The 25,010-nt window shown below is 59.6% G+C and overlaps 1 protein-coding gene across 4 annotated transcripts; it reads left to right on the top strand.

The window, feature by feature from the left end:
- The first annotated feature begins 1,619 nt into the window (after positions 1-1,619).
- IRF8 (interferon regulatory factor 8) lies at positions 1,620-24,701 on the top strand. 4 transcript variants are annotated; one of them, XM_058279614.1, is made up of 9 exons: positions 1,620-1,691; positions 4,845-5,019; positions 9,981-10,164; positions 12,746-12,834; positions 13,871-13,976; positions 14,941-14,988; positions 20,128-20,514; positions 21,693-21,808; positions 22,408-24,701. In XM_058279614.1, exons 2-9 carry the CDS (start codon positions 4,846-4,848, stop codon positions 22,582-22,584), a joined length of 1,281 nt encoding a protein of 426 aa, XP_058135597.1. In that variant the 5' UTR covers positions 1,620-1,691; position 4,845; the 3' UTR covers positions 22,585-24,701. The 4 variants fall into 4 exon arrangements, with proteins under 4 accessions (XP_058135597.1, XP_004478075.1, XP_004478072.2 ...); XM_004478018.4 differs by having other exon boundaries at positions 14,938-14,988; XM_004478015.5 differs by lacking the exon at positions 1,620-1,691 and adding an exon at positions 2,794-2,941.
- Positions 24,702-25,010: the final 309 nt, after the last annotated feature.

The raw sequence follows: 25,010 nt of genomic DNA, 5'->3' as shown, positions 1-25,010 counted from the left end.
GCTGCCGTGGGCTGCTGCCACCCACGGGAACTGGGGTGATTAGGGCGGATTTGTCTGCCCTTAGGTGCCAGGACGGGCCTCTGGACCTGCCGTGACAGGTACCGGCAGGGGAGCGACGAGCTGGCGGGTGACCCCAGCAGAGGGGTCGTGCTGTGGGCTTCGCAATAAATCGATGCTTGGTGAGCACAACTAAACAGGCGGTGAGGACTGGCGCCCGTGCCCTGAGCAGTCCCCACGATGACAGGATGGGAAGGTGACGAGCCTGCTGGGGGCAGCTCCAGTCCCGTTGGCAGTGACTCCTGCAGCCTGCGGCGCACGCCGGAGGCAGGGTACCCCCGCCCGCCTGTATTCACCCCCCCACCTGGGTCTGAGCGAGCACGCGTGGGGATCTGAGCACCCGTCCTGGTGCTGTGGAAGCACCGGCAGGTGTGGACGCCCGTGAGAGGACAGAGCTGGACGCAGGGCAGGTGTGAGCCTTCTGAGACCCGAGGGGCTCTCCCACATCCCAGCAAACATATTCAAACCCACCCACAGGAGCTAAATACTCTCAAAGAATTTGAATTTTAAAAAATAATTTTCATCTGAAATTAGCAGGACTGATCGGAGAACTCATTTATGGTTGCGAGGACTTCCTGGCAATCACTGTATTCAAAATTCTTACCAAGTGATTCCTGACTACGGATAGATTTCAAATCTAATGAAATGTGTATCCCTTAATAAATTACAACTGCGAAATTGACGTGTCATGTTTTGCCCGTCTTCATTTGAACACTTACTCAGTTTGGCAGCGGACTTTTGGTATTTTGGGGCCCCCTACAATTTCTTTTTCAGTCTCAAACGTCTTCCCGGGTCCCCGCTGCCTGGTGTGCTTCTGCAGCGGGAGGAAGGGACCCACCGGCTTGTTTCCTCCACCCCAAGACGCCCGGGGCCCGGCACGGGAAGCGCCTTTTCCCCTCGGCTTCCCGCCCTTCCTTCTCAGACCTGGCCCCTGTTCACCACGAGAGCCGGGAAAGCGGGGACGGGCCCGCGGCACCTGCACCCCATTCCTGGGGCAGGGAATTCAGAGGACAGGGCGCGGAGCCGGGCAGACTCGCGGGACCCCCGCGCTCCCGGGCCCCTGGGGCATCGGGGGCGCTGGCTCGGGCTCCCCGCCACGCGGCCCCTCGGGCCCCCGCCCGGCCTCCGCCGTCCGACCCCGGCCCGGGCCCCGACCCCCGCCCTCGGCCCGCCTGCCGGACGCGCGCCCCCGCGGCCCCCCGGGAATCCCGGCGGGAAAGCCCCGCCCGCGCCGCCCCCGGGCCCGCGCCGCCCCCGGCCCCGCGGGGCGAGCTGAGGGCGCGTGGTGGCCCCCGCGGCCTGGCCCGGAAAGGCCGGGGACCCTCCGCGCCCCCGCGCCGCCGCCGCCTCGACGGAAAGTGATTTCTCGGAAAAGCGCGCTCTTCGGAGAAGGCGTCCCCGGCGGCGCGCGCCCCCGGGGCGGCCCCTGCGCGCCGCGCGCCCCCGGGGCGGCCCCTGCGCGCCGCGCGCGCCCCATTGGCCGGCGGGGCCGTCGCTCGGCGCGGAGGCGGGGCCGCGGGGCCCTGCTCGCCTTAAGCCCGCGGCGCGCGGGGGCCGGGAGCCCGCATCGCCCCGAGCGCGGCGGCGAGCGTGGGAACGCGGGCGGCGGGCGCGTGGCGCGGCGGCGGCGGCAGGTAGGGGCGCGCGCGGCGGCCCGGGACGGGCGACTTGGGGGGGGTCCCCGGCCCGGGGCGCGGGACCAAGCTGCCCGAACGGCGCCCCGGGCGCGGCGCGGGGCCACCGCCCTCCGCGTGCACTGTCTCCCGAGGCCACCGGGTCTGCGCCGAGCCGGACTCGCTGGTGCCCGCGCGGCCGCGGCCCGGGATCGGCAGGGCGAGACGTTATAAACTCTCCTTTCCCCCCAAATCTGGCGTGCTTGCAAAGCCCTGGAACGCGGCTCGTTTAATGGGGGAGAGAGCGGTCCCTGTGCGGTAAGTGCCTGCCCGCGCCGCCGAGATCCTCCGGCGTGGGTGAAGCTGGCGGGTTCCGAGGCGTGGAGCTGCCCCGCGGTCGTGCGCGCAGGCCCGCCTGGAAGGGACAGGTGAGGCTTTGACTGCCTGCTGCCCGTCCTGACGGCGGACCGGGTTTCTGGGGGGGCGCTCCAGGACCTCCGCGCCCGCCGTGGACCGGGTGCCATCCTGTGCAGGAGGCGCAGCCGGCAGGGGCACCTGGGGGCAGGGCAGCCCTTCCTGAGAGGGCGCTACGCCCACCAGAGCCGTCAGTCCTATGAATGGAAAGTCTAGGCTGAATTTCTCAGAATTCTAAGCTCTTGCCTGGTGCCCCTCCTTTTTAAGCCGCCCGTAGGAGCCAGCCGCTCAGCCGTCCTTCGTCCTTCTAAGCCTGCCCTTTGGGCTATGGCACCTCCCTGGGTGAAAAGAACTGGAAATGGTTTAAGCACCTCAGGAAGGTTGGGGCCGCAGGGAGAAAGGGTGCTGATGATTTTTGGGACCGTGGCGAGGGGATTGGTGGCCTCCGGGACAGGCACCCAGAGACCCCCACTGGCCCCGGGGATGCCCTCCCCAGCACATCCCAGAATCTGTCCGGGATCTGGGCTGGCCCAGGGAAGCTTCCAGGCACCTCGCTGGGAAGTCTGAACCCTCGGACAGGGATGCAGACTGGCTCCAGCCAACAGAGAGAAGGATTACCTAAAAGTCAAGGAAGAGGAAGTTCTGAACATGTGACCGGCTTGTGAATTTTTCCTGGCTGGGCATTTGGTGGGATGAATTTGTTAGCATTCGGTAAATCATCACGGTCACCACTGCAATGGAATCGAAGGCTCCGGAGCCTGCCTAGAACCCGGGGGGTCGTCCCAGAGAACGTTCAGATGGGGCTGCCACGTGCCAGGACCCAGTAACTTGAGCCGTGGCTTTTCTCTAAATCCTGGGTAAGACATGCCTGGCACAGATCTGCCCTTGGGTGGTTGCTGGGCCCTCTGGGCTCAGGTTTCTCCTCTCAAACAGATGGGGCTGAATTGGATGATTTCTCAAGTATTTTCTGGCTTCCAGTCTATGATGGGCTCTTCCTCTTAGTGCTTTAGTTCTTTCTTTCTTTTCTTTTTCCTGTAAATCACCAGGGCAGCCATCCTTAGCAATCTGGTGATTGTGAGTCCTTTAGGAATCCTGATAAAAAATGCCCTCACACACAAAATTTTGCTCTTGATTTCAGGAGGTTCACAGACCATGGATCGTACTTTGTAGTAAAGGTAGAGGAGAAAGTTCTGCAGAGCAGAAGCTTCTCGTTTGGAGGCACCCGCAGATGCAGACCCCTCCCTGCCCTGGCCCCCCCAAGCTAGGGGCGAGTCTCCTGTGTGCCTTCCTTCTGGCGGAGTTTGCACCCTGCTCGGTCATTTTCTGGGGGAGCTCTCATGAGGTGCCCCTCCCAGAGCAGTCCCTGGATGTTCAGAATCACGAATTCTGGGACTTGAGATACGTTTCCTCACTTTACAGCTGGGAAGAGCCCCACAGGGGTTCTGTGGCTTTCCCAAGGTCTCGTTAAGAAAGAGCCTTTGCTCTTTGTCCGGCTTCCAATTCTAAGTCCCGTTCTTATTTCACGCACCACACCCGGTTTAAAACCCACAGTGGCGCAGCTGAGGTTACTGGAGGCCCACGTTAAAATTGGCACTTGAGGGACCTCACCCCCTTCTCGCCGGACCCCGCTTACCCCTGCAGCCACCTGCACCTGGCTGGACTTCCCAGAATGCCTCCTTCTTGCAGAGGTGGCCGGTGGTGGTCTTTGCTTGATGGCCCAGTGTGGCTGGGCCTGTGACCGTTCTTGGGAACATGATGTCCTGTCACTGCTGATGGTTTCGAACCAGTTCGCCCGAGGAGGCCACGTTTTAATCGGAAGCATAGTGATGGCTGTTTCTCTGGGGGTGGGCGTCTGTCCAACTGCAGAGGGGATTTCCAGCGCTGTTCTAGTAAATGATGGTGCTGGTTGCCAGGGCATGACCGGCCCCTGTGCTGTTGGGAAGGCTGCCTGCTCCGGCAAGACGGTGCTCCCCAGGGATGGCTTCGGGCATGCCCTGGGGCACGCTGCCTTCTGCACAGCCTGTGCTTAACTGTGCTCCGTGGTGGCCGCAGTTATCAGCTCGCCCTTGCCCTTCCTCTCCTGGTTGGTCCTGGGAGTCTGGAGGAAGAAAGGTTGGATGTAACCGCAGCTGTTACTTGGACCCGGTTCAGGTGCTTTGGAACACCAGCTCCCGTTCTCAGCCACGCGGAGAGCGGAACCGCCCGTTGGCGGAGGTGCTGCGGGGCTGCGTGAGGACCCGAGGCCACCCCGCTGGGAGGCGGCAGGCCTCGAGGGGACCCCAGCCCTGCCCGCCCCTGTCCCAAGCCCCTGCTCTTATCCCTAAACCAGCTACGAAGAAACATCTAGAAGGGTCCCCCCCGGGCTTTCCCTCTGTCCAGGAGCTCGCACTCGTGTGGCTCCGCCAGTGGAGCTGGTCACCAGGTGGTGGCGGGGCCCTTAGGCCACGGGCTCCTAACCGAGGGTCCCGCACCCCAAAAGGGCAGCGGCACTGCTGGGTGACGGTCAGCGTTGGGGGAGAGCTGGAGGACGGGGAGGCAGAAAAGGCGGCCCGAGCCGGTTTCCATTCTGGTCTGGGGTCGTGGAGGCGAGCGCTGGCCCCCCTGGCGCAGTGGCCCCCCCGGTCCCTGGGCCTGGCCAGCCCCACCTTGGATGCGCATTTCTGATTATCCTGCTGGCACTTCTTGGCTGTTACATACACGAGTTTTGTGACTAATGAGGACATGTGCTGAGATCACGGCGTGTGTGTTTTTCTCTCCCAGGATGTGTGACCGAAACGGCGGACGGCGCCTCCGACAGTGGCTGATCGAGCAGATCGACAGCGCCATGTATCCAGGGCTGATCTGGGAGAACGATGAGAAGAGCATGTTCCGGATCCCCTGGAAACACGCCGGCAAGCAGGATTATAACCAGGAAGTGGACGCCTCCATTTTTAAGGTAGAGACCCCAGCCCCTCCCCGTGGTCTCGGTCAGCGCGGCTCTGCATTCCCTCGTGGGCCGGCAGACGTGCTGAGGGGCATCTTTCTTAATTATTTAAAAGTCAGTCTGGTAAACGGTTAAGTGCTGCATGTATCCCAAAATACGTATACTGAGGTTTCCCTCTATTATACTCTTCCATCGCTTTTGAGGTTATAGTATGATCAGCGTTTTCCCAGTGGGTAAATCGAGGGAACCTGCTTCCCCTGCTCTTTTCTTTTGCATGGGGACTAGTAAACTAAAGAAAATATTTCTTTGGGGGCCCCTACACTAAAACCTGGAGCCCCCAGACTGCTGTCAGGGTGAGAGGGTAAACTGGAAAAGACGTGAGCCTTTCCTTCTTTGAGAGGCTCCTGGCTTCTGCTCGGCAGGGTGGGCCGTCTGGATGTGTCAGATGCGAGGCTTGGTGCTGTGCCCTCAACTTGCAGCGGGGTCTAAAAATAGTCTTCTCTCCCTTGAGAATAATGTGTGCCCCAGGCGCTAACCTTGCAGCTGGGTTGTCATTTGCATGGTGACAGCAGTGCTGCGGGTCTGTGCCACCAGGACTGGCCCCACACGTACTGTTTTGTGTACTCTCACCACGGCCTGGCGCTGTAGGTGCTGGTGTGGAGACGGAGGCGACCACCAAGCTCGTGCAGCCTGTGTATGGTGGACCCAGGATTCGAACCCAGGTCGCCCGGCTGCCATCCTGCACTCGGAGCCCCTGACACCACTGATAAGCTGAGGGACAGGAGCCAGCGCAGCCCAGCTGTGCAGCCTTTATCAGGGACACCTGTGGCTTATCAGTCACCTGTGGGTTTTTCTAAGGCTCTGGGTATCCAGGCCCCACCCTGGCAGATTCAGAGCCCAAGGTCAAGGCTGAGAGCCAGCTGCCACATTTGAGCACAGAGCACAGACGCAGTGTGGGGGGTCTGGCCCAGAGCCAAGGTTGCACAGCGCTGCTCTGCCTGCTTCCTTCTGGGGGCATTTGGGGGCAAGGCCCCGAGGGGACAGTGAGTGTGGGGGAGCGGTGCAGAGAGGCAGGCCTGGCCGCATCACGGAGGGCGAGACCCCAGACGGCACGGGGCGCGGGCGGCAGCGAGGCCCTGCAGGGCCCCCGTGTTGGTGCTGGACTCTCAGCCGGGACGGCTGTCCCCTGACACGACAGAACAAGGTGATGGACATCGCAGCTTGACCCCGGGTGAGGAGAGTGGGTTGGCGATAGCCACCGCTGGCTTGGGCTGCATTTTGGCCCTTGCTGTTCCTGCCCGTGTTTTCGCGCTGTTGATTCTGTCGCTGGGCTGTGCTTCTCCGAGAGCCTATGCGGCTGCTTATTATTGCCCCAAGAAAAACGGGCGCATTGGAGCGCCGCGTACGCATCTCCAAGGGCCCTTCTGTGGTCCCAGTGCCGCCAGATTCCTTCCAAGCAGGGGCCCCAGGTCAAGACGCCTTGGGCACAGCTGGGGGTCAGGAGGGCTGGCACCACCTTCTCCTTCTTAGGTGCCTGTGGAGTCCTCTTTGGCTTTTGAGGGTAGCCTTTTTATTTTTCCCTTTTGCCTTTGGCATCATGGTGAGCTTCCCTTGGGAGTGACGGGGGCGAAGTTTAAACAGTTCCCAGTTCCCGTCCAGTCGGTGGGGACGTTGGGGTGGTAGATGGCTCTCGGCCGGGGCTACTCGGCCTCGGCCCCGTGGACGTTTGGGGCCTGGCCACTCCCTGCCGTGGGGCCATCCCGTGCAGCGCGGGCGGTTGAGCAGCTCCCCTGGCCGCCGCCCCTAGAGGCCACAGCGCTGCCCCCGGCGCTGAGGCCGGAACTGTTTGCAGACATTCCGAATGCTTCCCTCCCCCCACCGCATGGAGAAACCGCTCTGAGCGGACCGTGGTGTAGACAGGCGTCACGGGCCTGAGCAGGGCCCGGGCGCCACGGGCCCAGTCGGGGTGGAGCGTCGTGCAGCGTCTTGGTGGCCGAGACGCCGGGCCTCTCCCTCTCTCTGCCGCCCGCTGCAGCGTCCGCTCGGGCAGGAACGAGGTAAAGCCCCAGATTTATGTGTCTTAGGCAATGTTCTTCATGGCAGTTTCAACAGCGTTGAGAAAAATGTGCAAGATTCCCAATGTTTCCGTTGATTGCGCAGTCGCACAGTGTGGCAATCTGAAATGAGCCCACAATCTCAGCAGGAATGGGGTGGGGGAATGGTGACGCCCACCCTGAGACGGGGGACAGCGGGGGCGTGGCAGGCCTCACCCCCCTCCCCTGGGCCGCCCCGGGGCCGCCGGTGTCCCCAGATGCCGCTTCGCCGTTGGCAGGAGCCGGTGGTCAGGCCCGGCTCGGCCGGCCGAGAGCTTTCTGGTTTTGCAGAGGACGCTGCTGTTTCAAACATCCCAGGAAAACCTTTCAGACAATCGCGTTGAGGAAACGCTCCCCGCGCCTGCTTCCTCGCCTTCGCCAGCGGGTCACGAGGAGTGGGTTACGCCACGGCGCCTCGCTTGTCTGCAGGCGTCCTCTGGAGGTCTGCTTGGCGGAGGGGAGCAGGGAAGGGGTGGTGGAAGCAGGCGCTTTGCTCCGTTTGTTCCCGTCCTGGACCCACGACGTGCCCCGAGATCAGTGCGTCGGATCTATTTTCGAAAATCCAGTATCTGTTAAAAAGACCAGGTCGTGTTTCCTTTTTAAAATTTGCTCTGCCTCCTTCTCGTAAGGACGAGGGAAACGCACAGACCCACGGTGCGTGTGCTGGAAGAAGGGAGGGTGGGAGGCACGGGCTGCTTGTCTCCCGGCCTTGTGACGGCCCCCACCCCCACCCCGGGGCCAGAACTTCCCCTGCCGGCGGGTCGTTCAAGTTCGGGGGGCCTTCGAGGGGAAAAACTGGCGTTTGCAGTTTTTCAGACAGAATCTGAGACACAGGTGAGGCCGGCAGGCGCCGGCGGTCTGGGTGCCGAGCGGGGTGGAGGCTGCTGGGGTGCACCTTGGGTCCCCCCTTGTTTCTCAAGTGGGTTCTTCGAGGCGCCCTGTGGCCCCGCCTCCCCACGTCGTGTCCTGGAGCCGGGGCGCCACGCAGGCCGTGCGCTCCTGCGCAGGTGCCAGCTCACAGCATTGCCTCAGGGCCCATGTCTTCCAAGGCCATCTGTAGTTTGGGGTCACCCCGGGGTCTCTTCTGGGGCGATTTACACCCCCCACGGACTCTTCAGGATGTGGAGACTCTTTGGTTGTCTTCCCCGGGGGTGCGGGGAGCTGTTGGCACCCAGCAGGTGGGGGCCAGGGATGCCACTCAGCCTCCGACCATGCACGGGACGCGCCCCCAGAAAGGGTGGTCTGGCCCCCCAGTGTCGAGTGCACCGAGGCCGAGACCCGGACCTAAAGGAACGATGCTTTGAAATTTCTGTTCCGTTCGTCCACAGCTTGCTCCTGGATTTCTTTGGGGAAAAAACACCAGTCAGTGCCTAGCCTGTGACGCAATTAACAGAGGGATAGAAGAACTGAAGGCCATTTAATTAAAAAAAAAACTTCTAAAGAGGAGTTTTGCATCCGCGTCAGGAAAGGAAACTATGGCCCTTGCTTATTAATAGGAATGTGCTTCAGCTTTTTTTTTTTAAACAGGGGCTCAAAATCTGAGCGCAGAGGCCCTGCAGAGTCGAGCCCTGACTTTGAACTCCCTTACTAGAGAGAGAAAACCTCAGGCTGTTTTAAATGGAGCTGTCCCTGGGGCAGTGTGGGATTTCAGAGTCCCTGGGTGCTCGCTTACGGTGCACATTCTGGGCCCTAAGCCACACCCGCCAATTAGACTCTTGAGGGGCAGGGCCCGGGAATCTGCATTTTAACAGTCCCCCCCCGGGGATTGCAGGTCGAGTTTGAGATGCTGGACCGTAGCGTGGGACGCCGAATGGGAAGTCTTTCGCTTCAGAAGCCGCCACAGCTGGTCTTTAATCCCACACGGTCACCCTGGGAAGGTTTCTGAACCTCCTGGAAATACATTTTCCTGAATGCGGCTTGAGCCCTGATTCTAGCAGCATTTTAGTCACCACAGAGGCATCCACTGAGGCCTGGAGTATCAGCATGAAACGCAAACAGTCCTGCCTAGAGGAGGTAGCCAGGTCAGCAAGCATCCCGCCGTTAGCTGGAGGTCACCCGCAATGCTCCTAAAAGCAGAGGTTAATTTCGCTTGACAGTAGTTGCCTCCTAAGCAGTGGGTGTGCCTTCCAGTTTCAAAACCTTAAAATATGCCCATTCTTGTTTTACTTAAAAAAAAAAAAAATACAGTCAGAATCCACACGTTGGCTTTAATTTTCCGGCTTTGAATTTTTGGTTCCTTGTTCAGATCCTAGGGTTTGGAGAGGTCAGAAAACCGAGCTATAAAAAAACCAGCAGAGGGAAAACATTTCATTGAATTTTAAACAGTGACCTGGGGAGAAAGAGCTAGAATAAACACAAAAATGCAAAACAAATTTCTATTAAAAGTAACAGGGCCCGGATGACCACATTCAGACTTTTTGCATCGTGTTCCCTTTTCATGCTAAATTTTTAGCCAGGGGTTGGTTTGAAACAGCAGCAAATTGTTCTTTGTTTTGGACATTCTAGTGAAACCATGTGTAACTTCCTCTTTGTGCCGCTTAACCTCAGCCTTCTCTGGGCCGTTGAGTCCAGGGAAGGACTTGGTGAACAGGCGTCCTTGGGGTGGTGTGTGGGATGGGCCTTGGGCCTGGGTTCGAATCCCAGCCCAGCCGGGCACTGGCTGGGTGCTTCGGGGCAGTTCCTTCCCCTGGGCCAGTCTTTCCCCCCGCTAGAGAAAGGGTTCTGATTGCGGGTTCTCTGAGTCCCGAAATTCCTCGAATGGAGACCTACTGCCCCAAACTGCTTGCAGGACAGTCAGAAGTGTGCCGGCTCCCCTGGCTCCCCATGGCGGCGACGGAGCCTGGCTGAGCCTTTAATGAGCTTCTTTTTCTCTCTCTTCAGGCCTGGGCAGTTTTTAAAGGGAAGTTTAAGGAAGGGGACAAAGCCGAACCAGCCACTTGGAAGACGAGGCTACGCTGTGCTTTGAACAAGAGCCCAGATTTTGAGGAAGTGACTGACCGGTCCCAGTTGGACATTTCCGAGCCATACAAAGTTTACCGAATCGTTCCCGAGGAAGAGCAAAAATGTAACTATCCTTGATAGGCACCGCGTCTTCCCGAGGCCGCTCGGGTTCGCTGCCCTTGCCCGAGAGCTGGGCTCTGGGCTGCAGGCCGTGGCGCATGGGGTCTAGAGCAGGTGGTTCGTGTTAAACCAAACAGTTCTTTCCTTTGTGTAAGCAGAGGCCGAGATGTCTTTCTGCTGACCTCACACCCCATCTGCTGTCCAAGTGGCCACTTCCAGTTGCGCCTCAGAGGAAAGGGCGGGGGCCTGGACACTGGGCTGCAGCCCGGCTCTGCCGCCGCCGCACTGCGTGGCAGGAGCGCGTTGCTGAGCTCAGGAAGGCGCCCGGGGGGAGCAGGGGCCCTGCAGCAGTGAGTGCCGGGCACTCCTTTTGCTTTCTAGCTACTCTCTGTGGGGTGACATAGCATTTGGGGACGCCACGTCTGATCGGGGTGGAGGCGAAAGTTCCGGCCACGAAGCCCCTCTACGCTGTTAGGTCCTGATGGCCCTTTGGGAAGTCGGGCATTTGAGAATCCTTGAGGTCTCTTCCAGCCCTCAGATCCCAGGAAAGCCAAACCCGCCGTGCCTCCCCCTGCTCCTGATTCCGAGGTTTCGGTCCGAGTTGGACCTGGCCTCAGGATCCCTTTCAAAATCATGTGCTTTGCAACTGTCAGGAAGCAGGGCTGGCCCATGCCGTCAAATCTACTCCCTGTCACTGGTTTGAAACAGTCTTTCAACACACTGGGCTTTTTTTTTTTTGGTCATTTGATGTGGCAATGAGAATATTGGCATGGTATGATTTTCTCCTTAGAAGCTTACTGGGAATCCCATAATGGCCAGAAGACATCGGAAAGCTGCTTGGGCTGTGCAGAGATGCTGCGTTTGGGCTTGTCCCACTGTGCGAGTGCTGCACATGTCCGAGGATAATTTAGAAAAGTTAAGATCGTGACTCAAACATAGCGAGCCTGGGTCAGGGAAGTATTTAGCTTGTGATGACAAAGCTTGTCTGGGAGGGAAGAGGAGACGGTGGTGTCTGTGGTCAGCGAAGGACCGGACAGCGCGCTCCGGCTCCAGGCCTGACGGCCGGGGCTGGGAGGTTTTCTTTTTTATGGTCCTTTGCACGAACGGCTGCCAGTTCAGACCTTCCTCTGCTGAGTCTCAGCCCTCGTCCTTCAGAAGACAAACCACGGGCCTTTCCCTGGAGACTCGGTGGCCCGTGGGGAGACCCGTTAGATCAAAGCCACGTTTCTACCTTATTTCCCAGTTGAAGATAAGTTTTTGTTGCAAGAAAATACACCGGCTTGCTCCAGTCTGCCCCCACCTGCCACCACGGGGCTGTGCTCCCGGCAGCCTCACTGAAGGAACGGCAGGCTCTAGGCCCGCTCTGCGCCCCAGAACCCGCCGAGCCTAAACTGGCAGGGGAGCCGGGCTTGTTTACAGCTCAGCCTCACCTGCCAGTGCAGGTGTAAAGAGCCCCGCAGGTTCCCAGGGCCTACGAGGGCCTCGTTTGCATAACGTCCATGGCCCGCAGCCTCTGTCCTTTACTGCTTGGCTGCCCCTGGCATGCCTGGCAGCTCCTTCTCGGGAATCCTTGATTCTCTCAGAATTGTGTCCAAATCCAGTGAGGATTAAGTGGAGGGTGGCATCTGGAGGTCACTGGGACGCCTAAGTCCCATGGGGGCTTGGCTAGGACGCACCTCAGCTGGCATCTGAGCTCCCTGAGCGTCTGCCCGGAGCAGGCAGGGGGCCGCCCAGCATCCCCTGGCGGAAGCATCTGGGTGCATTGGGCAGTTCTGTGTCCAGCTGGTGTGTGGCCCCCGAGTGGGGTGTGCGCGGGCGTGTACGCGCAGATGCACGCTGCATGTTTGGGAAGGCCAAAGAGAGATTTCCTGCTGATGAGTTAGTGCCACCCAGCTGCAGGCACTTTGACGGGAAATCTTGGGGTGTCTGCAAATGCCCCAGCTCGTAAATTTAGCCTTTGTAGGGTGCTAAACACCTGGCATGAGATGTAGTTGATACAGATTTATTTTAGATGGTGGCAAGTAGAAGGAAGACACCAAAGTGCTTTCTTTATCCTCTAAAAGCATTAGGGGAAAAAAAAAATACCAACAACCAACTTCTCTCTTTTGAATTTGCTGATCAGGTGACTAAAGCATGGGAAAGAATTTCTGTGCCTTTCCCAAACCAACGAAGAGGCTCACTCGCTTTTATTTCCCTTAAACGCAGCATTAAAAAGTCATTTGCAGGACTTGGAGTTGTCCTGGGTGGTGCTGCAGGGACAGATGCTGGACAGTGTATGTCCTGCCATGGCCACTGGGTTGACTGGGGGAGAGTATAGACTACAGTGTAAACCATTATCCATGGGGTGCAGCAGTGCTCCAAAATGTAGTCGCCAAATGCGATGTATGTGCCACGATGATGAAAGAGATTGTTGATGTGGGAGGAGTGGGAGGTGGGGGGGTGTATGGGGACCTCATGTTTTTCGAATGTAACATTTAAAAAAAAATAGAGAAAAAAACAAAAAACAACAACCCTTGATTCCGTCCTGGAGGAGGCTGTGGCTCCTCAGTGCCGTTTGCCATGGATTTCTCTCTGGCTCTCCTTAGGCAAGTTAGGCGTGGCGGCCCCGGGCTGCGTGAGCGAGGTCTCGGACATGGAGTGTGGCCGCTCGGAACTCGACGACCTGATTAAGGAGGTGAGTGGGTGCAGCGTGCAGCCCCGTTGGCCGTGGACGCCGCACGCTCGGTATTGCCTGAGCAAATCAGGCAGAAGGCTCTCGCAAAAGGCAGTGTGGGTGCTCCGTAAATTCTTAAGAAGAGCGCAGCAAAAATAGATGCCTTGTTGTCCTGGGTGGTGCTGCAGGGACAGTTACCGGACATTGTATGTCCTCCCATGGCCCACTGGGTGGACTGTGGGAGAGAATGGGCTATGGTGTGGACCATTGACCATGAGGTGCAGCGGTGCTCAGAGATGTATTCACCAAATGCAATCAATGTCTCATGATGATGGAGGAGGTTGTTGTTATGGGGGGAGGAGTGGGGTGAGGGGCGTAGGGGGTATATGGGGACCTCATATTTTTTTAATATAATATTAAAAAAATAAAGACAAAAAAATATATACGCCTTGGCAGTGGCACGGCTGCCAGAGGACTGGGGGGCCAGTGGCGCCTCTGCGGGGCCGCCCCTGCTGCGGGTGGTTGCTGGTCGGTTTTTGGTGGCCTTTGGGAATTCCTGGCCTCAGGTCTCTGCAGCAGTGCCGTGTTTTCCATGCAAGGCCTTCTGTCGAGAAGGCGTGATGACCGGACTGCCACCCCAGGAAAATCCGACCTCAAAACATTTCGGAATCGCATTTGTTAGCCTCTTTTGAGGAACGGGCCAGAGATGGGAAATCTGCACGTGTCTCCCTTAGCGGGGCTCGTGGCACGCGGCGTGGCTCTGCATCTCTGTTCCTCAGTGAGCCGGGACCAGGCTGCGGGTAACTTGGCCCATTTGCTTTTGCCACAGACAGTTCCACGGAAAGGCCACTAAACCTGCCAGCGGCCCCACAGAGGCTCATGATTCGAGTCGCGGGTCTGACCTCTGAGCCCCCAGACGAGGGTCTTTCGAGGTGCAGAGTAAAACCGGCTTTTTGCCTCACGAGATAAAGGCGACAACAGGGCCTCAGAGCAGCGTAAAGCCTGGAGACCGCTGGGGGGTTGGTGACCGCCTCTTCTCTCTGCCCCGATTGCGCAGCCCGCCGTGGACGACTACATGGGCGTGATCAAGAGGAGCCCTTCCCCGCCAGAGGCCTGCCGCAGCCAGCTCCTCCCCGACTGGTGGGCGCAGCCGCCCAGCGCAGGTGAGGCGGGCCCGAGCCCGGCAGCCCCAGGTGGGAGGGGGCGCTGCCACCACCCCTGTTGTGGGGCAAGGACCTGAGCCCAGAGCCGTGAAGCCCCCACGCCTGGTTGAGGGCGATTCCGGGGTCCGGCGTTCCAGCCCCAGGGCAGCCCGGCCTGCCCCGGCTGGCCCCCCGCCCCCCAGGAGGGCACCCTCTGCTCTTCTGGCGGGGACGGCCTGTGGTTCCTTCCCCACCCCCCTGGGGCCGCAGCGTAGAGGGAAGGCGCAGCTCTCGGGCATCGCGCCCCTCCCCTGGGCTCTCGGGGGTCTCAGCCAGTCTCTTATGACAGCGAGGAGCCCCTCGGAGCGCTGGAGGGGAGAGGGGGGACAGGAACTCGCTCGGGGTCATGGATCCGAAGCCTCAGTTGATGCATCTACAAAGCAGAGGCCCCGGAGCTCCCCCAGGGGCCGCGAGGGTTCAATGAGGCATCGCAGGACCCGGCACCCAGTGGGTGCTTTGCCCACGCCCCGGCCCCTCTGCTTCCCCCCTCGGCTTCCCCCACTGTCCCTGTGGGAGAGCAGCTGCTGACAGCTGGCCCGGCAGGCCCCAGAGGGTGCCGGGCCGTGGGGTGGCCTCGTTGAACCAGGGCTCTGGGAGCTCGTCCGGAGCGCCGAGGGCCCCGCGGGGTCAAGCCTGGCCGGGGGCACCGCTCCACTGCTGTTCTGGAGGCAGGACCTCGGGGCGGGGAGGAGATGTGGCCTCGCGGTGTCCCACACGGCGGGGAGGACGTCTCCAGCTCCTCTCTGCCGCGGCCGGGACCTGGTTTTCTGCATTCCTGAGACCCGGGGCTGCTGGAAGGGCGGCAGGCGAGTGTGCCGGCAGCCTGTGGTGGGGCTCAGGGCGCGCCGTGGTGCGGGCAGTGGCGGGGTGCGGTCCCCGAGCGGACACCGGGCTCGGGCTGAACGATTCTTCTCTTCCCCAGCAGCCTTGCCGCTGGTCACGGGGTATGCGGCCTACGACACACACCACTCAGGTAGGTGGGACCCCGGGCTGCTGGGGGTGGGGGGTGCCCTCTGAAGACCCTTCGCGAAGCCCCGTTGGGCACCAGGGGTCAGCAGCCAGGTCCCTCTGCCTCGCAGTTTGGCTCAGGAGCAAGCAGGGGCCTTGGCTTTTTGATCCTCTGGTGGGATTGGACCAGTAAGGGGATATAAAACTCTTTGGGGCGTAGCTGCAGGAGAAGGAATATGGGGACAGATAGGCTGGTGGCCCAGTTCTACCCCTCCTGTGCAAACCCAGGGGGAGTCCTTGGACCTCTCAGAACCTCAGGCTTCTCGTCTGCAAAATGGAACCAGTAGTCACACCCCTCTCACAGTAGTGCTGTGAGGAGTCATCGTAGTCAGTGATTAGGAAAACTTTCTAGCAGGGGCGTAATTGCTTAGTGAATGCCACCGATGGCAGTTTCCTTTTACTTCTTCCTCCTCCCAAGTCTACAGTGATGATGATGGTGGTGATGGTGGTGGTGATGGAAATGATGGTGATGATGATGGAGGTGATGATGATGGTGATGGTGTTAGAGGCGATGGTGGAGGTGATGATGATGGTGGAGATGAGGGGGGAGGTGATGGTGATGGTGCAGGTGATGTGGTGGAGGTAATGGTGGTGGTGGTGGAGATGATGGAGGTGATGGTGGTGGCGATGGTGGTGGAGATGATAGTAGAGGTGATGGTGGAGGTGGAGGTGGTGGAGATGATAGTGGAGGTGAAGGTGGTGGTGGAGATGGTAGTAGAGGTGATAGTGATGGTAGTGGTGGAGGTGGAGGTGATGGTGGTGGCGATGGTGGTGGAGATGATAGTGGAGGTGATGGTGGTGGTGGAGATAGTAGAGGTGATGGTGGAGGTGGTGGAGATGATAGTGGAGGTGAAGGTGGTGGTGGCGGCGGCGATGGTGATGGAGATGATAGTGGAGGTGATGGTGTAGATGGTGGACATGGTGGTGGAGGTGGTGATAGAGGTGGTGGCGGCGAAGGTGGTGGCCGACCGTTACTGAATGCCAGCTGGGTGCTGGGGTCAGTGCTGGACTCTTCATGGCCGCATCATCTCAGTAGCCCCCTCCCCCCAGCAGTGCTGTCCTTCTCCCGCCTCACAGACTCAGAAGCTCAGGGTCACGCCGTTGAGGGGGGCAGAGCTGGGCCCAGCCCCAGCCCATCCCGGCCGCCCTCCTGACCTGGGGGGTGGCTCTCGTGCGTCAGGTGCCGGTGCCTGGCTGTGCCCAGGACCCTGGGTGAGCAGCTTGGCCCCTGGCTGCTGTTCGGGACCCGCGGACACCATCTTGTGAGCTGCGGTGGCGCCAGCGTCTGCCCCGGCATCTGTGGGTGCGTGAGGAAGGAGCCTGACTCATCGAGACGGCCGCAGAACGTTGGCCGGGGCTCGGGGCCTCCCCGCACAGATGAGGAAACGGGGCTGGGAGAGGAGAAGTGTCTTGCCAAGGCTGGCCTGGATGGGGGGCTTTCTGGGGGCGGAGGCACAGGTTGGGAGGAGACGGCCCCGCACCCGGGCGCTGGGGGCTCCGCTTGCCTCCATGGCGGCCCCAGCAGCAGGGGGCTGGCGTCGTCGTGGCTTCACAGATGAGGAAACTGAGGCTTAGAGCGCACCACTTGCCACGGGAAGCTGCGCAGCGGGGGTGCCCCAGCCGACCCAGCACCCGCCCAGCTGCGCGCCCGTTCTCGGGGCCGCGGCCCGCCGTGCAGCCCCCCGAGGCCCGCGCTCCGGAGGGTGTGGGCAGGGAGGGCTCTCGGTGATGGGGCCCGGCTGCTGACCTGGCGAGTGCCAGGCCGTGACCCCGGAGCCTGCTGACCGCTGCTTTCTGTGGGTGAGAAAGCCACAGGGTCCGGCGCTGCGGCCATCTGAGCAGGAGGGGAAGATGCAGCCTGAGGAAGTTTTCTCGTGTGATCCCGGAGACTCAGGCCCCCGCCTCCTGCTGGGAGTCTAGAAGTTGTGGGCTTTTGGTAGCCCCTCTTCAGCCCCTAGCCTCACATCCCTCTGTAAATAAGCTGATGTCAGGACTCCCTAAATCTTCCTTCCACGGGGACCAAGTGACACAGTGAGGGAAGTGGACAGGTGGAAGACAACAGGGAGTGGTGGAGACTATGGCAAACTGGGAAGCCTGTGCCCCAAGGGCTGGCCCGCCAGCGATGTTGCCCTGTGGGCTTGTGCGCCAGACCTCGGTTTCCATTTTTTCTAGAGAAGCCAAGGTTTGGCTTTTCAGTTGAAGTCTTCCCAAATAAAACATCAGCACTCACTCTCTGTTAACCACATGCTGTAGCGCGGGCTGGTCCACCCTGTTGCACAGCTGCCAGGCGGGGCTCTTGACTGTGCACGTGAAATCCTTCGGGTGAAGGACAGTGTGTTACACGGACCGTGTGGCTTGGTGCATGGGGACGTGGGTGCAAGGCAGCCTGCCGGGGAGCGGGTGCAGGCTCCATCTCTCTAGCCTTGGCTTCCTCGCCCGGGAAGTGGCTTGATAACGCTACTGCCCTCCTCCTGGGCTGCTGTGGGGACTAAAGGTGCTCAGGGACCGGGGCAGAGCCCCCGCACACCTGTGCGGCTGTGGGGTTGTGAGGCGCTGCCGCAGGTGCCGCTGCGATGGTGGTCGTCTTTGGCAGTCACCCCGATTTCCTTAACCACTTGTGGGGTGCTCATGGCCCAGGCACAAATACGAGCTCACCCCGTCCTCACAGCAGCCTGACAAAGTGGTGCTGGCATCACCCCCACTTTACAGATGGGGAAACCGAGGCGGGGCGCAGTGAAGCCGCACGTCCCGGGCTGCAGCTGGGCAGCGTATGCTGTGGTCACGAGCCGGTGGGGTCTCTGGAGTCGGCGCTCGCGGCCCTTCTGCTCTGCGACCGCCGTGGCCAGACCGTCCCCTGGCTGGACCATCCCTGGCGGGCGAGCAGCATCTAGGGGCGCTTAGCATTGCAGAAGGGGCACCCCCAGTCGCCTGGGGGGACCCTGGTGCTGCTTCTCCTCCTGGTGCCTCTGTCCTCACCCGGAAGGGGAGCAAGCCGTCACCGAGGTCCTTCCAGGGCCAGCCTTCTCTGGTCTTGGACCTGCATGCTGGGAGGCGCCGGCCCTGTGATCAGGCCCCAGGAAAGAGGGCAGAGGGGCGACGGGTCAGCTGGAGCCTTCCGTTCACCCGAGACCAGTGCGCAGCGTCGTCGCGGGGCGGAAGGAAGGGGCATGAGTTGCGTCCTCAGGGGACACAGACGGCACCTCCTGGGGAGGATGGTGGGCGGGGAGACGGGGGTCTCCTGCCCTTGTCTGTGGCTGCCTACTGCCGAGGGACCCCAGCAGGGCCTCAGTTTCCCCAGATGTCAAATAAGCGGGTTGAATGCGGGCACCTGCCGCTGGCTCCCTGCTCTGCGTGAGTCTAGAACCTCCTTTGGCTCCAAAGTGGGTGAAAATGGAACCCGTGACTGGGAGCGGGAGTCTTAAGGTTTGTGGGCGCAGCAAAGGTTGACCACGCAGAGCATGGCCGGGGGCCCTGTGGACTCCAAGGTGCACAGCAGCACTGACAGGTGACAGGGTGCAGGGTCGCTCAGGTCAGGGGGCGCACGGATGGGGCAGCTCACGGTGCGCGCCGCTCCAGGGGCTGGCCCTGGACGCCGGGCTCGGGGTCCTTAGAAGGCGCCCCAAACTCGCCTTGCGTGCGGTGGGTGCGTCTGATTCTTCTAGTTGACGCCTGCTCAGTGCCCTTCGGCCCGTCGAGCCCCTGTGTTTAGCGCCCGTCTCCAGTCCCACCTAGTTCAGGGTTCCCAAACTTGAGTCCCCGAGCCCCTCCTTGCACAAGCCGTTCTTGTAGCCGGGCACCCCTGGGCTCCTCCGGACGTCATACCTTCCTCCCACCCCGCTCGCTTTTCAGAGCTGGTTTGTTTTCCACGGGCGCCCTCTGCTCTGTCACAGGGAAACCAGCCTCCCGGCTGTGAGTCGGTGAAAACGCGCGTCACGGCGGCGTCAGGAGGCTCTGCCCAAGGCCCCGAGCGCAGGCCCTTTGATTGAAAAGGGGTGGCCGAGCGCGGGCGGCACGGATCCGCCAGCCCCTGGGGAGGCCCTTGGAGGGGGAGGACACTGAGGGTGCCGTCAGCTCAGGGCGCCGTGCTGGGCCGCCCCGTGGTGCCGCGGCCCCCCGGAGCCCAGGGCGGCATGTGGGGACGCCCTGCCCTCGCCGGCGTGCTTCTCGGACTCTTTCCTGAGAACGGGTTGGGTGGAGGGTTGTGCGCAGGCTCTTCACCTGGAACCGGGGAGCCCCGAGGGGAGCGCAGGGGCGAGAACCTGCCGGGGAGCTTCACTGACCTTGAGTGGAAAGCCAGCGTCTCCTTCCCGCGTGGCGCTGAGGAGGCAGAGCCTGAGCGGCAGGATTTCAGAAGTGGCGGCTGCGGGGGCATCGCCCGCTCCTGCGTGTCAGGAGTGGGAGACCTGGCGCCAGGCAGGGCCCGTGTTAAGGCAGCAGTTAGGGTGGCTTCAAGTAATGCCTTCCTGGTGTTTCTGTGTGTTCTAATTTTTTCTTTTTTTAAAGATTTAATTTTTAAAAAAATTTATTTCTCTCCCTCCCCTGTCCCCCCATTGTCTGCTCTCTGTCCATTTGCCATGTGTTCTTCTGTGTCTTCTTGTATCCTTGTCAGTGGCACCAGGAATCTGTGTCTCTTTTTGGTGCATCATCTGGCCGCTTCAGTTCTCTGTGTGTGAGGCACCACTCCTGGGCAGGCTGTGCTTTTTTCATACTGGGCGGCTCTCCTTACGGGGCGCACTCCTTGCGCGTGGGGCTCCCCTACGCAGGGGACACCCCCGCGTGGCACAGCACTCCTTGTGCACATCAGCGCTGCGCATGGGTCAGCTGCACACGGGTCAAGGAGGCCCGGGGTTTGAACCCTGGACCTCCCATGTGGTAGGCGGACGCTCTGTCCGTTGAGCCAAATCCGCTTCCCTATGTGTTCTGTTGATGCGTCAAAAAACTCTCCTCCTACAAGGGGGCCAGGGCTTCCCCAGGAAGCCCCAGGGGCACGACCCCAAGTCAAGACGCCCCGTCGTGGTGAAAGAAAGGCGCAGGGTTTGTGCAGAGGCCGAGGATGCCCGGCAGGCGCCCGCCCTCTGATGCTGGCCCCCCCTTGACCCCGCAGCCTTCTCCCAGATGGTCATCAGCTTCTACTACGGGGGCAAGCTGGTGGGCCAGGCCACCACCTCCTGCCCCGAGGGCTGCCGCCTCTCCCTGAGCCCGCCCGGCCTGCCCGCGGGCAAGCCGTACGCGCCCGGGGACCTGGAGCTGGTGCGCTTCCCGCCGGCCGACACCATCCCCAGCGAGCGGCAGCGGCAGGTGACCCGCAAGCTCTTCGGGCACCTGGAGCGGGGCGTGCTGCTGCACAGCGGCCGGCAGGGCGTGCACGTCAGGCGGCTGTGCCAGGGCCGCGTCTTCTGCAGCGGCAACGCCGTGCTCTTCAAGGACAGGCCCAACAAGCTGGAGCGCGACGAGGTGGTCAAGGTCTTCGACACCAGCCAGTTCTTCCGAGGTGCGTCCCTGGGGACCCCCCCCCCAGCCCGAGCCTTGTGGATCCCTCGGGGGCGGGGACGGGTGCACACCAGGGCCCCGCCTGGCTTGGACCCGGCCCCTGCCCTTCCCCGCTGGGCGAGGCTGGGGCACCTGGCGCCTCGATATGCGCACGCGGGAAGCGGGGGTGCTGGTGCAGCACTCCTCTTGGGGTTCTCGTGACGTCTGGGGGTGTCCACTGGGAACCACCGCCACCCTCTAGCGGCTGGTTCGAAATGCAGACTCTCAGGCCCCAGCCTGGGCCTCCGGGGTCGGAATGACATGCATCTTAACAGGGTCCCCCGGGGGCTCGGGGGCACATCCCGAGGCTCACGGACGTGGTACGTGTCCCGACGGCGGCGCTGGCTGTGAGTTAGCATCTGTTACCTGTGAGGCGTGGTTTAGGGTACAGCCCCCACACCTCTGCGCCCATTCTGGAAGGTGGAGATATCGAAAATCCCTAAATCCCGCCACCTCAGAGGTTGCGTTCCAGCCCCCTTGCTCCCGAAGCTCTCTGCTCTTCTCCCTGTAACGCACGGGCCGGCTGGTAGAACCCCGGGCGGCTTCCAGGAGGAGGGGGCCCGGCAGGATGGGTGACGTGGGAGATGGGGGCCCAGGCAAGAGAGCACAGGGGAGCCGGCCTGGAGAAGGGCGAGGCCAGGCTCCTCACTCCCGAGCCTGCAGCAGCGGGCCCCACCCCCGGGGCCTCCAGCTCCAAGGGGTGCGGCCGGAGAGTCTGCATTTCTCCCGAGTTCCCAGGCGCGGGTGCCGCTGCTGGTCTGGGGTCCCCGCCTTGAGAGCCACCGGCCTAGGGTGTCCGATCAGGTGGGGCTGCGCCTCGGGCGCCTTCGGGGACCAGAAGCCGATGGGCGTGCCCCTCCGAAAGGGGCGCAAACCCAGGGGCTCGGACAGTCCACCCCTGCCTGGAGGGGGCCTCGCAGGTCCCTGGCCCGGGTTTGCGGCCAGCCCTGCGGCGCCCTGGGCGAGAGCAGCTCAGCGGGAGCAGAGTGCCAGCTGCCCGGCTCCCCGCTCACCTCCCGCCCCCAGCCCGCGCCTGGCGGCCCTGCGCTCACCTCCCGCCCCCGCCCTGTGCCTGGCGGGCAGCAGGCCCCTGGGCTGCGTTTGTGACCCCCCCCCCCCCCCCCCCCGCCTGTCTTCCAGAGCTGCAGCAGTTCTATAACAACCAGAGCCGGCTGCCCGACAGCAGGGTTGTGCTCTGCTTTGGAGAAGAATTCCCCGACATGGCCCCTTTGCGCTCCAAGCTCATTCTCGTGCAGGTGAGGACTTCCGAGGCTCGCGTCCACATCACCTGGCCCTCGTGGGAGGATCAAGTTCACGCTTGGGCCGGAGAAAACGGAGCAAGGGCTGGGGCTGCTCCGCGGGTGGCAGAGGCAGGCCCTGGCAAGGTCTTCGCGGCGGGGGCACGGGGGTTCTTGCCGTCTTAAAACCGGCTTTTCGTATTCTGGGGCTCACAATCTGTGTTTTGTTTTTCCTTTCCCGGTTGACTTGTCTTATAAAAACTCAGAACCTCCTTTCGGGGAAGATTCCACTTGATGGGATGCGTTAAGTTCTAAGTGACAGATGAAGGCTTTATGTGCCTTTATTTGATGATAGTCACAGGAATGAAACTCTAATGGTGGAATTCTGGGCACTGACCCACCATGTTGGGACCCTATCAGGAGGGTATCTAGGGGAGTCTTTGCGGAAACACCACCTGCCCTTTCTTCACCCCCTGCCTATTCTGGTTCATTTATATGGCATTCACACAGAGGTGCAGGGAAGATTGCTCTGGACGGGGGTAAGCGGAGAATCTGGGAAGAGTGGAAGAAAGTCCCACTTCCCTCCCCACTTGCTGACCTCGCTGTGATCCCTCCAGGTTGAGCAGCTCTACGTCCGGCAGTTGGTGGAAGAAGCCGGGAAGAGCTGCGGTGCCGGCTCCGTCATGCAGGTTTCCGAGGAGCCCCAGCCAGACCAGGTCTTCCGGATGTTTCCCGATATTTGCACCTCACACCAAAGACCCTTTTTCAGAGAAAATCAACAGATCACCGTTTAAGGCTCTCCGCATCCGCCCTGCCCGCGTCTCACGTTTCTGTTGACAATTACTTACTGTCGGCCTGGGACGGGGTGCCTGGCTTTGCTCTTAATTTAGTGGGAGCATTCTTCACGAGTGAGGTTTAAAGTTGTGCCACGGCTCTGCTGTTTAAGTGTAGACGTTGGGAACTGAGACCCCAATGGTCTGGATGCTGTAACCAAAACCTGTGATTAAAAAAAAAAGTTCTCTGCGTTTTTCCAATTATCATTAGTTCTATGATTCATTCTGCATTTTGGGATAATTGACGTTTCTGAACACTTGGCATACGTTATTGTTAGCAAACAGCTGCTTCAGGGAAAGGCAGGTGGAGGGTAATTTTACCTTTGTGAGGATCAGGGTTGTTTTTGTCTTTATTTTTAGTTAAAGCTATAGGTTTATAATTTCATATGCTTGATTCTATGCAAAGTGTCTTTTTACTTTTATGCATTTTAATGAGATTTAAAAATATTTAGACACCAGCCTCCATGTAATAAGTGAACATAAAACTCTTGGCTTGTCGGAAGAACGTTTATTCTTTCCAGAATTCAGTGCCAGAAAAACTTCTCCATTGCCAGGTGAAGTGCTATGCTTTTGCCTGCAGACAATAAAAACTTTTGTGGCTTTCTGGCCAGGAAGCTTAGAACTAAACTTATGTTTTCATTTCTGTAATTAAGTCATCCCAGATCTCTTTTTTTTCTTCCTAAATGGTTTTGATCTGCTTTTTTTTTTTTTAACTTTTAATTCTATTTTACATGTCCTATTGTAAACTACTTTGAATCCTTTTTTAAATGAAGTGGCCAGGGTAGAACCCCCAGTTGATAAAGTGATTGTGGCTTCCATGAGCATTTTGGCAGTGCCTTCGCTGGGCCAGGCCACCCTGGAGCTCTCGGTGTTCTGGCCTGTGGGCGTCCACCCAGCAGAAGTGGACTGGGAAATGGGAGTGGGAGTGAGGATCACCTGGTGGTCCGTGGCAGGTGGCCCCCAGCCCCTAATCCTCCTCAAAGTTCTAGGTGGCCCCACTCTCCGCCAAATTCATCTTGTCAGCAAAAAGGACCTACTGGCTCCAGTGAAGGCCCAGGCTAGTGCTGATGGAACCTGCTCTGTTCATTAGCAAATAAGGTGCTTAGCCCCTGGAAGGTGTGTCGATGTTTTAAAAATCCTAAATCATATACTTATCAAAAGCAGGTGCAGAAGACTGAAAACTATGGCTTGGCTTAATGGCAGAGGGCAACTCCCTTTCCAATATGTGGTATAATCTCTCTCCAAAACCACTGGAAGGTCACGTTCAATGTGGACATGATTAAGGAGTCCTTGGCCTTTTTTTCCTAAAAGAATGTACTTTGTTAGCTCAGGGTGCGGGTTACCGCCGGTGTGTCTGTGTAGTCCACCTGGCTGGCAGAGACGGGGCAGACACCCGTGTGACTGCTGGGTGCCTCCAGGGGCACCCCTTCCTGCCAGGGGTATGAGCCAGTGTAGACTTGTTGACTTGGCTGTGTCCCTTCTAAACGCAGTGTAGACGCCATTCTGCTCTCACCTGGGTGAGGAGAAGAAGATTTTCTGTCATTTTTCTCCCTGATAACCCAGCCTGGGTCGCCACCGTCCCTTACTCAGAATCTCCCCAGAGCAGGGCAGGAGGGCCTTGCCAGTCACGCTGCATTTTGAAAAGAGGGGGAAGCGTTGAGGTGTGAGGACAGGCCTGGTGGCCTGTAACCATCGGTGGAGTCTATTTAAAACCTGGCAAACCAAAGAGGGCCATTTCCTGCTTCCCTTTGCTGATTTATGACGGTGACGCAGGTGTCCATGTCATAAGAAGCAGGAGTCCTAGATCCTTCGGGTGTGCATGTGTTCACATTTGAATCCAGGGAAATCCCAGCAAAAGTGGCTTTTCCCCTGTGGTCAAGCAAGCAAGCATTACGTTTTTAAGGATAACAGACTTATTTTTGAAGTGTTTCTAAGATAACAGGCTTTAGTCTCCAGCTCAAATGAATGTTAAAGCACACATCTTTAATATGGCGAATGACTATTTATTTTTGTATTCATTTAAAAGGTATATTGATCTCTTTTATTCATTATTAAAATAAAATGCTCTTTTTAAAAAAGTGAATGTGCACTCCTTTTTTTTTTTCAGTCGCCATCAGATCTTTTATCATTTTCACCAGAGTTCGGGTCCTCTGAAGGGGGAATTAAAAAGCAATCTGCACTGTGGTTTTAAAGATATTTTTTATCATCCCCAAAGCGATATAAAAAAGGTATAGAGACTTGCACTAGCTCCACAGAATTTCCTGGAGAAAGGCTCCGGGTTGCGGGGCACACCCCGTGTTTATTAAAAACCAGGGCCCGTCTAGGTTTCTGTGAGCTGAGTGACGAGTGCCCAAAGGACGGGGCGGAAGGACGCATTTGGCGTGGAT

The sequence above is a fragment of the Dasypus novemcinctus genome, chromosome 18 (genome assembly GCF_030445035.2).
Source record: "Dasypus novemcinctus isolate mDasNov1 chromosome 18, mDasNov1.1.hap2, whole genome shotgun sequence".
Classification (NCBI taxonomy): domain Eukaryota; kingdom Metazoa; phylum Chordata; class Mammalia; order Cingulata; family Dasypodidae; genus Dasypus; species Dasypus novemcinctus.
The sequence above is the reverse complement of the archived record's forward strand: the minus strand, read 5'-3'. Positions and strand labels throughout refer to the sequence as shown.

What these genes read in the sequence shown, in the direction of transcription:
- IRF8 (XM_004478018.4), top strand. Translation starts at nt 4,846, where the DNA reads ATGTGTGACCGAAACGGCGGACGGCGCCTCCGACAGTGGCTGATCGAG. An exon ending in TCGACGACCTGATTAAGGAG is followed by an intron (nt 12,835 to 13,870) that starts GTGAGTGGGTGC and finishes CCGATTGCGCAG; the next exon opens with CCCGCCGTGGACGACTACAT. An exon ending in GGCGCAGCCGCCCAGCGCAG is followed by an intron (nt 13,977 to 14,937) that starts GTGAGGCGGGCC and finishes TCTCTTCCCCAG; the next exon opens with CAGCCTTGCCGCTGGTCACG.